At 42.4% G+C, this 13,081-nt stretch overlaps 1 protein-coding gene across 1 annotated transcript in view; it reads left to right on the forward strand.

Annotated features, from left to right (window-relative positions):
* Positions 1–13,081, forward strand: part of VPS8 (VPS8 subunit of CORVET complex) — a 33,790-nt gene that overhangs the window by 571 nt on the left and 20,138 nt on the right. The window contains 15 exon segments of the mRNA XM_061576534.1: positions 413–481; positions 719–846; positions 1,844–1,940; positions 3,227–3,259; positions 4,102–4,156; positions 5,388–5,512; positions 5,991–6,083; positions 6,447–6,514; positions 7,300–7,453; positions 7,964–8,023; positions 9,044–9,151; positions 9,553–9,633; positions 10,922–11,092; positions 12,297–12,371; positions 12,486–12,521. Coding sequence (XP_061432518.1) covers positions 413–481; positions 719–846; positions 1,844–1,940; positions 3,227–3,259; positions 4,102–4,156; positions 5,388–5,512; positions 5,991–6,083; positions 6,447–6,514; positions 7,300–7,453; positions 7,964–8,023; positions 9,044–9,151; positions 9,553–9,633; positions 10,922–11,092; positions 12,297–12,371; positions 12,486–12,521 — 1,353 coding nt within the window.

The following is a 13,081-nucleotide window of genomic DNA, read 5'->3' on the forward strand; positions in this document are numbered from 1 at the left end:
GTCATTACCAATGATTGATGTTGCGTTCGTTCTAAATATGTCGACACTGACGTCTTTTATTTAACCAGGTGAGAGCCCGTTGCGGTGAATTGTCTCGTGATCGACGTCCTTTATTTAGCCTCGTCAAGAGCCCATTGCGATGAGTCGTCTCTTGTGATTAACGTCCCGTATTTAAGCAGGTGAGGTTCATTGACTGTATCTCTGAACGATGTATTTATTTGTCAGGTGAAAGCTTATTGAGATGAATCATTAATCTGCCTTTTCTAAGTGCTAGGTATCTCCTGGACCCCGAAGCATTCAGGCTGTGGAATCGGTTATTAGAAGTATCTGAGCAGTCCTATTTGCATGCAGGTCGAATGCACTCGAATTGCAATTGCACACGCGCAAGCTCCGTGTTTTCTTTGTAATACAGTTGGATGACAAAGAGTTTGACCTTCCTCAAGTGGACACACCGCCCACATTGGAAAGCATTCTCAACGAGGTTTGTCGTAAAGCGCACATCAACACAAACGTGATTTTTATTTAATTTTTATTAATTTTTAATTTCATTTTTTACCTACGTGACTTTACCGAAAGAACTAAGAATATGAATCCTTGCAGTCACGAAAGCTTCAAATATAGAAACAGACTGTGGGCCCGTGTTGTGAATTCTGTTCTGTTATGTTCGAGGTATACGTGGAGTGTTTTTTAAGTACGGCAGTGCCACATTGTTGTGCAGGATGACGAGGAGGAGAATCCTTTCCAGCTGGATGACCCAGCGCTCTTCTTGGCCGACGGCTCGGACGCTTGTTCCGTGGAGACGTCCTCACTGGCCAGCACAGACAGTGGCGACCGGCCCGACTCCAGGCACGCGCATCGCTTGTACTATACAATGTGGAATATTTTTTTTAAATATATCAAATCTAACATGTGACCACGTATCAAGATGTAGTACATAGGGATATCCACATATATATATAGGGTTGTAGAAGAGGGGTCTTTTTGAGGGCAGTATATCGATGATAGAATGGGACAGGCCAGAGGAGGAATTGCAATAATATTGTGCAATACATGCAGAAGAACACACATGGGATAATCATATATCTTGTGTCCTAAGACGTTAAAATGTATTTAATGAATACAGCGTGACGAGATAGCAATGCGCATAAGAGATGATATTAGCATGATTTTGCGTTTCTTAAATGACTAATTGATTTACATAGGAAGAGGAGTAGAGGATTTAAACAAGGGAATGGATACAGCAGTGCAAACAGGCAGAGGAATTGAATTCCATACATGAGCAGCAGTAGAGAAGTAACTACCAATCACACATTGAACCAAGATGGACTGAAGATATTAACGGAATGCTTGATTTGTTTGAGCAGACAGCACCTAGCACGAGGAGATTGATATGAAATGAGAGAGGTTGCCGGTCCATGAAGATGATGATATCGGTCTTATAATTGATGCAGGACTGTACATATGAGTGATTTTTTTTCTGAGCGTCGGCTTTTGGAGGAGCAAGATACATCAAGGCCAATTTCCTCCAACTTTTCCAAGCTTCCACTTTAAACTTTATATAATTTCCAAACTAAATTTTTGTTCAAGAATCTTGGTCATCGTATACACATGGCAACTTGTGAAAAGTATGGTAACCCATTGGTTATATTGACACTCATTTATAATGTTTAATGAAACATATACATTTGCAGAATTTTATTAGGATCTGAAATGTTATCATGAATTGAAACATTGCCTTCAGGACTCACAATATTGGTAAAAAGTGAAACCAGGCAATCCAGTGACTGCTTGGTTGTGTTTGACTGGAATCCTGTGTATGTGCGTGTGTATTTGTGTTCCCCAGGAAAAAAAAGAAGGCAGAGCAGAAGAAACCTTTCCATGGCTCGGTGCTGAAACATGTCATCCTCAAGGGCGTGTCTTCCCAGATTGTATCTGCAGCAGTGAGTCCAGTGGCTGGTTGGCTCGGGGGTTATGTTCCATATAAACACGTTTCTTCGGAGTGGGCAGGTAGGAACTTACACTATGGGGACCTCATTTGCCAGTAAAAATATGATAAATGGTTCTTTACCCTTCTATCTGGCAACAAAACTGACACCTTTTTACAAGGAGTCATGTTTGCATAGACCGCAATACCTAAAAAGGTGTCAGTTTTGTTGCCAGATAGAAGGGTAAAGAACCAATTATCAGGTAGGAACTTGTTGTTTCTACCTGTATAAGTGTAGTCTATCGTGTCGTGTATAGTGTAGTGTGTGGGTTAAACGTTGACTTGTTATAAGGGCACCACGGGGTGACCAGCCCCTCCCCACCCAGCCCCACCCCTCCTACCCCCCACCCAGCCCCACCTCTCCCACCCCCCACCCAGCCCCACCCTCCCCACCCAGCCCCTCCCCACCCTCCCCACCCAGCCCCTCCCCACCCTCCCCACCCAGCCCCTTCCCACCCTCTCCACCCAGCCCCTCCCCACCCTTCCCACCCAGCCCCTCCCCACCCTCCCCTCCCCACCCAGCCTCTCCCTCCCCACCCAGCCCCTCCCCACCAGCCTCTCCCTCCCCTCCCAGCCCCTCCCCAACCAGCCTCTCCCTCCCCACCCAGCCCCTCCCCACCCTCCCCTCTCTACCCAGCCCCACCCCTCCCCATATGCACGACAGACAAATAATCCCTGGTGGGCAGTGCGGAACCAGTTGTTCCTACCTGTAATACTGAGCCTGTTTGTACCTCGATACTGAAGTTAGCTAATCTAGCTTGATTTGTGCTCCCCCGCCCACTAACAACATTAAGTAGGGTAAATAGTCACCATTACAATCAACCAGTTCACTCCTGAATAAAGGGCTCCTCGTGTCTTTGCCATCTCTCTTGGTTATTTCATGTGAACGCTTTTGCTGCACGTGCACTAATCTCATTGCTCACTCTCCACGGTAGTTGTCTCATTGGACTATTTTCTTCTTTTCAATACAATTCCGTTACTGCTCGTATCCATTGGATTTTATCTATTTAATTGGTGTATCGTACCCATGCCTGCTTACTTTGTTAAATCAATAGTATTTCTATAATTTAAGTATAAAGAGGTGCGAATTGTATATTCTTTTATTTTATAAAACATGCCTATTACAACTACAAGGTCCGATCATATGAAATGTTTAAACAGTACCAAGATTAACATGTGCTACTCTTTAATAGTTATTACTTTTTATATTTGATCCATTGTGTGCTATATGTTTTATTCTAGGATCGAGTTGAAGCTGGACTGCCAACTGCTATGGTATGTAAGGTGTTTAGCTTAAAATAGTCACAAATTTAAATAATTTAAATATATATTCTTTATGTCTTTCGGTAAAGTCACGTAGATAGGTTCAAAGAAAATAACAAAAATAACAAAGAATATTAATTGCTGCAGTCACGAAAGCTCTAAGTCAAGATTTATTTTAAATATATTTTCACGTTAATGATTTAAATGGATTGTATAATGTTTATTCATTTTCACACCCAACAAAACATTTTGTACATGATTTAATTCAACAAATCCAAATGGAACATTTTGTTACAAGAAGAACTCGTTTATTTTTTCTCCGACATTACTTTTTAAGTTTGAACGTGGTTGAAACAATGCAGTGAGTTGGTTTAGCAATGCTGCACTATGGTTTAATGAAAACAGGTTTTCTCCATGTCTCATGCATTTCCATGGTACAGACCTTACTGCCTTGGGCCTCTCCTTAAAGTTGACTTGGCCATAAATATTAAGTACCAGTTGAGATGTAACAGCAGAGAGGGAAAGGTACCCATGCATCCCTTGTGTGCCAACTGCTTAGGTCACTTGCACCTTGGGACGTTGGTTTGATTCAAAGCCATAGCTATCATCAGTGGCAAATATCTGAATTGATCCTGGGTCTCTCCTAGGTCGACTCAACCTTGAATGAGTGCCTGGAGTGGTCTCTAAACGTCAGTACTTGGATAACAAAGGGTGCCAGGCGTAGTGATGGACATGCAAGCTCTTCGTTCACCTGTACCGGTCTTATTAGATGCTCACTAAAGGCATTTCCCGAAAAAGTTTGTTGAAGCATCTCCAGAAAATATTTGTGTGTGTGTGTTTTCATTTTACCCTAGGCTGTCTCCAATGTAATCGCAGTGGGCACAGCTCATGGGTTAGTGCTAGTGTACGGTAAGTTAAGTGTTCATTTAATTCACTTTCATTTGCTGTTAATCCTATTAACATTGTTAATGCAAGTTATAAAACGTAAAAACAGCAACTCATAATGTGTCAAAAACTAGCGGTAGTGGCTTGCACTTTCAAGATCTGCTGCCATAGACTCCAACAATTGTCTAAAACGTGCTTTGGCATTGCAGCACTTTTGCAGTGTAAGCCTCGCAATGTTGATCAATGCTCTACCCTTTTGTGTGCTTCCCTTTTTTGTCGGAACGATGAGTAGGAAGAGGTAAGCTCACGGAATGCTCACAGCCTAACATTGATCAATTTTAGCTGCAGCCCAGACTGCTCATCGTGCCCGCTCTTCTGGGTCAACTTTTCAACTTTACCAATCTTCAGATGCATACTTTGTTTATAACATAATTTGCATCTGTAAAGGATTGGTGGATGTGGGAAGCTGGACTGAGTTAGGCGAGCATTACAGATTAATTAAAAACCATGCCTTGCCTCTGCTTGCTGCTCCAGTAGTTTGAGTGCTTGATACAACTTAGCTTACTTCTGGGTTACTGACTTTGCTGATAAGCATATGGTCACGAGCATCATACCCTTGGCATGTTGAATTTGTTTGCCTGATTTGTAGTAATTGTTAACACGAGGACTTGAATACGGTTTATTTCGGCCTTAACCAGGTGTTATTTATTGCTCTTTTGGCCTTGGTATTGCGTGCATCAGATGCTAACAAGGTATAATTACAGGCTGGCATGTTGGAATAAGTGCTGCCTGCATCATTCTAGGCATGTAACATTGCATAAATTTGGTTAAATCCGAATCTTACACTCACAATTCATACTATTTTTCGTGTGTAAGAATTGATAACTCACAAGTTATTCAAATTTAATGTACATTTGATGTTTTTTTTTTTATTTTTGGCTAAACTAGTGAACACAATTCTTCAAACGAGACAGGACATTTAAGGAACACTCCAAATGAGATAATAAAAACAAGAACAAATATTGTTGAATGCAATTGCAACCCCAAATATTGAAAATGCATTAATTTTCTTGCAGGATGCATCGTTACATGCCTATATGATATCATGGCCAGGTGCTACGAGTTAGCTTGTTGGGTTGCTGTACGTTAGATCTTTATCAGGCGTTAAATGTCCTTGTGTCAGGCTGGGTGTTGTATACACAAATCTCTAACCACCTGTTGTCTGTTTGCTGTGTTGGCCTGGGCTCTATGTCAGACCCTAACCAGGCACTGAGGCTGTGTCTGGGCAGCACGGCTATCGGAGCGCAGTATGGTGCCGTGTCTGCCCTCGGTATCAACCGCGACTGCACCCGCCTTCTTTGTGGCTTTGCCAAGGGGCAGGTGATTTATATTAGCTCATGCAGTGCCTGCATGTTGGTGGTGCCACTTCTATATGCCACCCATCGTATGTCTTCATAATTTTAAATTTCATATGCACATTGTATAATCAAGTGAAAACACCCAAGTGCGTTGTATCTTAGCCACATGTCCAATTAAAGGCTTTCAAACCAGTCATGATCACCACCATAGCACCCTAGTTAGGTAACTATATTATTTTAAACTGAATTGTAGTGACATAACGAGTGTGCCAAAATTATGTTTTTGACAACATTTGTAATTATAATTTCATTATAATATTGTGGATCTGTATATCTGGATGAGATGTGTTTTTGTTTGTCTCTTCATTTGCGTCAAACAGTTCTGGACATATAGCCTCTTAATGTGTATACAAGATCAAAGCTGTTTTTTATTGTGTCTTTCTTTACATGGTTGCTGGAGTGTGTTGATGTGGATGTGTGGATATTATGATAACCCACAGATCACCATGTGGGATCTGACCAATGGAAAGCTTCTGCGAACAATAATGGATGCACATCCTCCTGGCACAGCTGTTTGCACATTAAGGTTAGTAGTCTTGCCAGCCTACATGTAACCCCGGGTCATCATGACTAACAATTAAGCGACTGGCAGCATTATTTGGGTAAAAATTTGAGAGATTAACGTGTACCGAAAACAGCTTCTCGCCTCCAGCCAAAAGTATTGTTTGAAGGTTTGAGCTCTTAGGATTGTATATTGATTGCATTGAAGAGGCTAAGATGTATGAATTCAGTTTTGATGCATGTGATGCAACAACTTTCTGCCATGATCTAAATTTTTCTTTGTGAAATTCTGATATCATATGTATCTTGATACCTTTTTTTTGTAAATTGTTCTTTTTGGTTTGGTATGATAAGTTGTACAGTTTTTAGATTTTTTAAAGTGGAAATGTTCTCAGTTCACAGATGATCCCACTTTAGCAATCTGCAATGACAGTGGGGGCTCCGTCTTTGAGCTTGCTTTCAAGTGGGTTCCTTACACACATGCACATTATCATACTTCTTTATATTAAATGTCATACTCTTTTGAACTGAATGAAATAATAGTACTAATATCTACACTGCTGGATGAAGGCATTTCTACTCCTTGTCAGTCACAGGGGTTTATTTTTCCATACTTCGCTATGCTGACCAGTGTGGGTTAGTGAAGGGGGGTCCCAGGACCAGTTCAGATGTCAATCGCCACTAAGGGGCCATCCATTTAGTACGTACGCAAAAATCTATCAAAACTTGACCCCTCCCCCCCTCCCTGTACGCACGCGAACTTTTAACACCCCCCCCCCACCTGCGTACTTAAGCTTGATGCACCCCCCCCCCCCCAATCCCATAGAACGGCCGATATTTAATCCATGCAGAAACGATCAAGGATTAATAATATTAACGTGTTTAAGCAAACAGATAGTCCACCACCGGACTATCTAACTCATTTGAAGGCCAATGTAGACAAATTATTATCGAGGCTTCACCCCCCCCCCCCCCCTCCGTTTCCTATGCGTACATACATTGTCAGTGGGTTAACCCCCCCCCCCCTCCATGCTTACGTACTAAATGGATGGCCCCTAACGTTAGCCATGTCTAGGGTCGAACTCAGTTTCTAAGTTCATTGCACAGTTCGCACACCATTGCACCCCAGAATGCAATACAATCATTCACTATTGCAAAACACCCTGTGATGTCACGTTGAACGAAGAGGAATACAGAGCCAAGGAGATGCACACAACGAGTTCTGAGTTACTGTCCTCGCCTCTGCAGGAGGGTGATGGGTGTGCGGACGTGCGAGTCACGCTGTTTGTTCAGTGGCGCGAAGGGGGAGGTGTGCTGCATCCAGCCGCTGTGGTTTCCCACCAACCTCAAAGAACACCCCATGTCACAGCACTTTCTTCTCGCCATGGCCTCTCTCACGAAGGTGTGTGCACGTGTGTCTGTGTGCAGAGAGGACATGCAATCTGTCCATTCACCGTTAGTGATAATCACACATGCCTGGTGTTTTATATGTAATATCGGGCAAGATGTGTCGATTAAAATGCATGTAACGCCATCCTATTCTGTGAATTGTCACAGTTTTGGGTCATGATTCGTTTTAAAAAATATTTTTCATTTTGTACCATCTTCTGCTGTTTTTTTGTGTGGTCTAATATGTTCTGGCTTGGATGTCTTATCTTGTATGTTCCATCGGATCAAATATAATGTTGAGTTTAATTTGTAGAAATCGTATATCATCAATTCTTACATGCACGATGGATGCATGTATTGTCCGTATAAGAATTAGTTGTCATCACTGAATTGCTACATCCGAGTAATTATTACAGAGGGGATTTGCTTGGTATCAAATATGTATGCATGTTGAAGCAATGTGTACGCACATTGAAGCATTTTCATGATATATTTCAAATTGAAATATTTAATATTCTTGCAGATATTAATAGTTGGACTGAAGCCATCCCTCAAAGTGATGCTGTCTGTGTCCTATGGAAAGGTAAGTTGTATGTGCATTTTTAATAAGATTGAAATGTACAATTTGGATTCTATAGCATCTAAATGCAAACACATGTCAAGCCAATGTAAGAAACAATGAGACATGGCATCCCGTGGAAAGAATGAGTATTTATATTATAAAGCGAACAAAAACATTTGTAGGCTACGTTCATGTGGAAGGTCTTGAGCTAGATTTGAAGTTTTCATGACTGCAAGGATTTATACTCTTTGGTTTTTTGCGGTAAAGTCGCGTAGGTAAAAAATTTAAATAAATTAAATCACGACGTTTCGGAGGCAACACAAGCTTCCGTCTTCAGGTGGAACCGTCACAGCAAAATTACTGCAGCAAGTGAACTTCACTTAAAGGTTTACTGTATAAAGTGAACTTCACTTGATACAGTAATTTTGCTGTGACGGTTCCACCTGAAGACGGACGCTTGTGTTGCCTCCGAAACGTCATGATTTAATTTATTTTAATGTTTTACCTACGTGACTTTACCGCAAAAACCAAAGAGTCTTGAGCCTTGACTTGAACAGTGGCATAGAGTTGACAGCACTGGCGACTGGGAGGCTCCAGGAGGCAGCAGAGGAACAAGAGTGAGCTCCCACTCAGGGAAGTTTGACCGGTGTCTTTGATAAACAATCTTGGTTGCTGGAGCGGAGAATGCTTAAGAGGTAGAGTGATATGCGCTCATGGATGAGCTTAGAAGACTAGTGAGTGCGATCCTGAAGTTGATCCAGAATTTGATTAAGAGTCAGTGAAGGGATTGGAATCATGGGGTGACGTCGTCTTGTTTAAAGGTGCGACTGCAAAGTCCGGCAGTGGCATTTTGGATGATCCGGACTTGGTGATAAGGGATTTGGGGAGGCCGCAGAGAAGAGAGTTGCGCACATCAAGTTAGGATGCGATGAAGGAACGGATGAGGGTCTCGCTGCTGATTTACATGAGTTGCAACGCACATTTGCTCTCGTGCTGGTGGTGTGAGTAATGTTGTGGACATGTTGCAACCCTTCACCTTAGACGAACCCGGCGAGCGTGCCGCTCATGGCATGGCACTTCACCTTGGTGAATGGCTCGGCAGACCCTGTGCTCGCGTTCTGCAGGGGCTCCGTCGTCCACTTCATCCTAGTGGGTACCCGGGTCCTTATGCCTCCCGCCCAGGCCTGAGATCGCGGTTTCTCTTTTTCTTTGGCCTCGGTTGACTCAAAGAATGGAATGTTTTCCCACTTGAATCGATGCAACAGGCAATTCAGAAGCTGAGTCGGCAATCCATTTTGAGCATTATGTGTTATTACTGACCAATTTTGCCAAATGGAATGGTCCATTAAGCCTGATAAAAATAGTACTATAAATAGCTATTTTACAATACAAATGATTGATTCTATAGGTTTCTAAAATGTGTGAGTTTTTTCTTGGCGACTTGTCATTTTCTTTGTTGCCCATCATGTCTTTGCCTCTCTCTGTTTTATGTTTTTTTACATCTCTCCTTGCTCTTTCATTTTTTCTGACATGCTCTCTCTCTCCTGCAGGCCAGCTGCCGAGACTCTGACAACATCCACTTCAGCAAGCAGAGGGAGCTGCACCTGAATTATGAGCCCATCAACCTCACGGTGAGGGCAGCGCACGCATACACGTGGCGTTAACAAGTGGAGCACTTCCACAACAATGATGGATGAATAAGCTAGGGGATTGAATGGTCGCACACATTCTAGTGTTCATTTGTGATTCATATTGTTTTACATGAAATGGAAGGTATGGGGTTAGCACTAGTATACAAGCACGAACCTATAGATTTGCAGAGTATGAAAAAGGGTCATTGTGCAAAATAGTTGTATATTATATATTTTCCCATTATTGAGGTGGTAATCATTACAAATGTTTATGTTTTATGTAGATTTAATGTGGAATATGTTTCACGTAGATTTAATTTTGAATTAATTCTGTATTGTACAGAGGTTTGCTGGCAAATAGCGGGACTGTGCAACTCCCATCATACTTTGCATGCATGTCACGTGACCACCACATAGCATGCACGATACTCTCAGACCTATCTAAGGCACAAGCTCAAAAAAAGCTGACGATGTGGCCTTTATTTAAGCCACACTGAACAAGAGTAGAAAATGTGGCCATTCCAAAGGACAAGGCTATGAGGACATTGTACACGCAATTTGGTGGTCACATAGCATGCATGTCAAAAATGATGGGAGTCGCACCTTCCTGCTGTTGATGAACACATCTTTGTGTGTTGTTACATATATTTATATCCCGCCTGTACACTTCTTCCTGTTATGATGGATGTTCTCATTATTTACAGAAAGTACTGGATATGAATTGGTTTTATATTCGTTATGTTTGTTTAATAATTAGACATGATTGCAATGCAGAGGTCGCGAACGGGTTTTGATTCCTTTCCCGTACCCGGCCTCACCAGGGTCGTGTCAGGTACCCGATTGCGACCTCTGGGATGAAGCCATGTTGCAGGCGCGGTTCGGTTGATTCTAGGAACTTGAATTGTGAGAAGAGACAAGACGTTGGGAAATGAGTGACAAACGGTTACTCACCAGTGACTCACGTCCTACCCGTACCGTACCGGCCGCACCAGGGTCGCAAACGGGTACCCGTACCCGTACCCGGCCAGGTACGGGTAGCCGGGTATCGGGTAGGGTACGGGTATCGGGTATCCGGTTGCGACCTCTCTTGTAATGTGACCTCATCTAACTCCCTACACTTGAGATCCTGGTTTATTCACAAGTCACTGGATTCAAACCCGTGGCTCAGCCGTGGTGGTTCCACGGGTATTATAATGCTGCTGCCTGTGTCACCTGACCATCTGCAAGACGGCATTGTAAAAAAAAATTGTTTTAACAAGTGCTGCTGGTGTATGCACCCACCCTACAGTGGATGAACTCGCGCGTGCTGGCCTTACTGGACGACACGGAGACGTTGCACGTGGTGGAACGGGCGAACCAGGAGCAGCTGGAGGCTCTGGACATAGCTAGCCTCCAGCTCGTCTACAACTCCAGCCACTTCAAGTCGCTGGCCACAGGCGGCAACGTTAGCCAGGCCCTGGTAACCAGCCCACAGCTCTGACGAAATCATCATGTACACGATCGATGGACCTTTCGGGGCATTTATTGTATTAAATGTTGGGAATTTGTCATTAGTTTTGTATAAAACATCTTGAGCTTTGAGAAGATTTTTCTATTACATTTTTCTCCAACTAAATGAAAATAAGACTGAACTCCTCTTCGTCGGCTATCCCCAAAAATTGAAAAACTCGTTATTGATGGCCAGAACGTCTGCCCGAAGCAAGATATTAGTAATCTTGGGGTGATATTCTATCCTTTCTTCGAAGCTCATGTTCGTTAATAATGTGAAAACCTAGTTTTTATCACCTCAGAAATATTACTCAAGTGCGCAACTTCCTTACACCGGCTGATTCTGAGAGGCTGGTCCATGCACTTGTTCTCTTGCGAATCGGTTACTGCAATGCCTTGCTGATTGGTGTTATAAATGCGTTCCTTCGTAGACTACAAATTGTTCAGAAATGGGGCAGTTCGGGAGCTCCATTACGTGAGCACATTTCTCCAGTTCTATTACACTGGCTTCCGGTATTGAAACGAGTAAAGTTTAAGAACCTTCTACTAATTTTTGAAGCCTTGCATGGGCTGGCACCACCATATATTTATGAGTTAAATCATCCCTGTGCGTACCTCGATCCTGGCTGCGTTCCTGAGGTGAGCGGACATTTGCTTTGCCTGCACCACGGTTGTGGAATTCCCTATCCATTGGAAATTAGTTTATCCGATTATGTGGATACTTTTAAGTCTCGTCTTAAAACACATCTTCTTCAGTCGGTTTATTCTGTTTAGCTTCTCCGTCTCTCTTGACTTTTCGTTCTTCTTACAAGGCGCCTTGAGACATTCATGGAAGGCACCATACAAATGCATGTAAATTATTATTAAACACATGTACATATCATATGCATTTCATGCAGTTTTTACCTCAAATGATAATGGTTTAACCGTTTACCCTAAACTGTATCCTTTTTAAGGCATAGAAGCTCCATATTTGTTTAACTAAATAAGGTTAATTTGTAAGTCTGACACATTGTACAGTTTTGTATTATCGTGCACGCAATATTATTTGCGTCATTGAAACAATTACAAAATAAGTGAATGCTGATAAAGAATGTCTAGAGATTTGGTGGATCTCCAGCCACCCTCTTCTTGGAGTTTTTCAGATCATTCGATGTGAATACTTTGCTTTACAGGCACTTGTGGGAGAGAAGGCATGCTACCAATCCATCTGCAGCTTTGGAGGGCAAGTGCTTTACCTGGGAATAAAAGTAAGTTCTTCCTCTCAAAGTATGTTATACAGTTATGCAATTTTTTTTCCTTCCAAATTTCTGGTTAAGACTAAACAATATTCATGTCTACACGTGTTCTTTTCCCCCCCGCAGTCAGTTCATGTGATGTCGTTGCGAACTTGGCGAGAGGTGAGTCGGATGTATTTCACTGTATCATTTATGTCAGAGAGAGTGGTAGTACAGTCCTTTGCGCACTGCACTATGGACCCCGCAACCTGAGTTGTATTCCTGGCCATTATCGACATCGGTAGTGAGTGATATCTGAACCAGTCCTGGGCCCCACTTTTACCAAAGGCACACTAACCAGTGTGGTGAGGTCTGATGAAATAGTCCCTATGACCAACACAGTGTGAGGAGGCATTCATTCATTAGTGGGTTTATAAAGGACTGTCATGACTATTGTAGATTGCACATCACCCTAATCATCATCATTGAGTATGTTAGGATTCAATGATTAAGATGGATTATTTGGCTCATGATAAACAAATGGAATTTGGCATGTAAGAATAGATTATTTTCAAATCAGCACTTCATTGGTTGAGATGAATGTTGCAGCAACCATTAGGCTCTACATTCATCATGGTGGCAAAACATGATTGATTCTCTAATCAAATCAAGATGCAGAATTGGGACAATTGATATAATTCTGAGGGGATGAATTGTTATTAGCCCGATCAATATCATCATCA

Source organism: Lethenteron reissneri, chromosome 7 (genome assembly GCF_015708825.2).
Source record: "Lethenteron reissneri isolate LAM-NWPU_2019-01 chromosome 7, ASM1570882v1, whole genome shotgun sequence".
NCBI lineage: Eukaryota > Metazoa > Chordata > Hyperoartia > Petromyzontiformes > Petromyzontidae > Lethenteron > Lethenteron reissneri.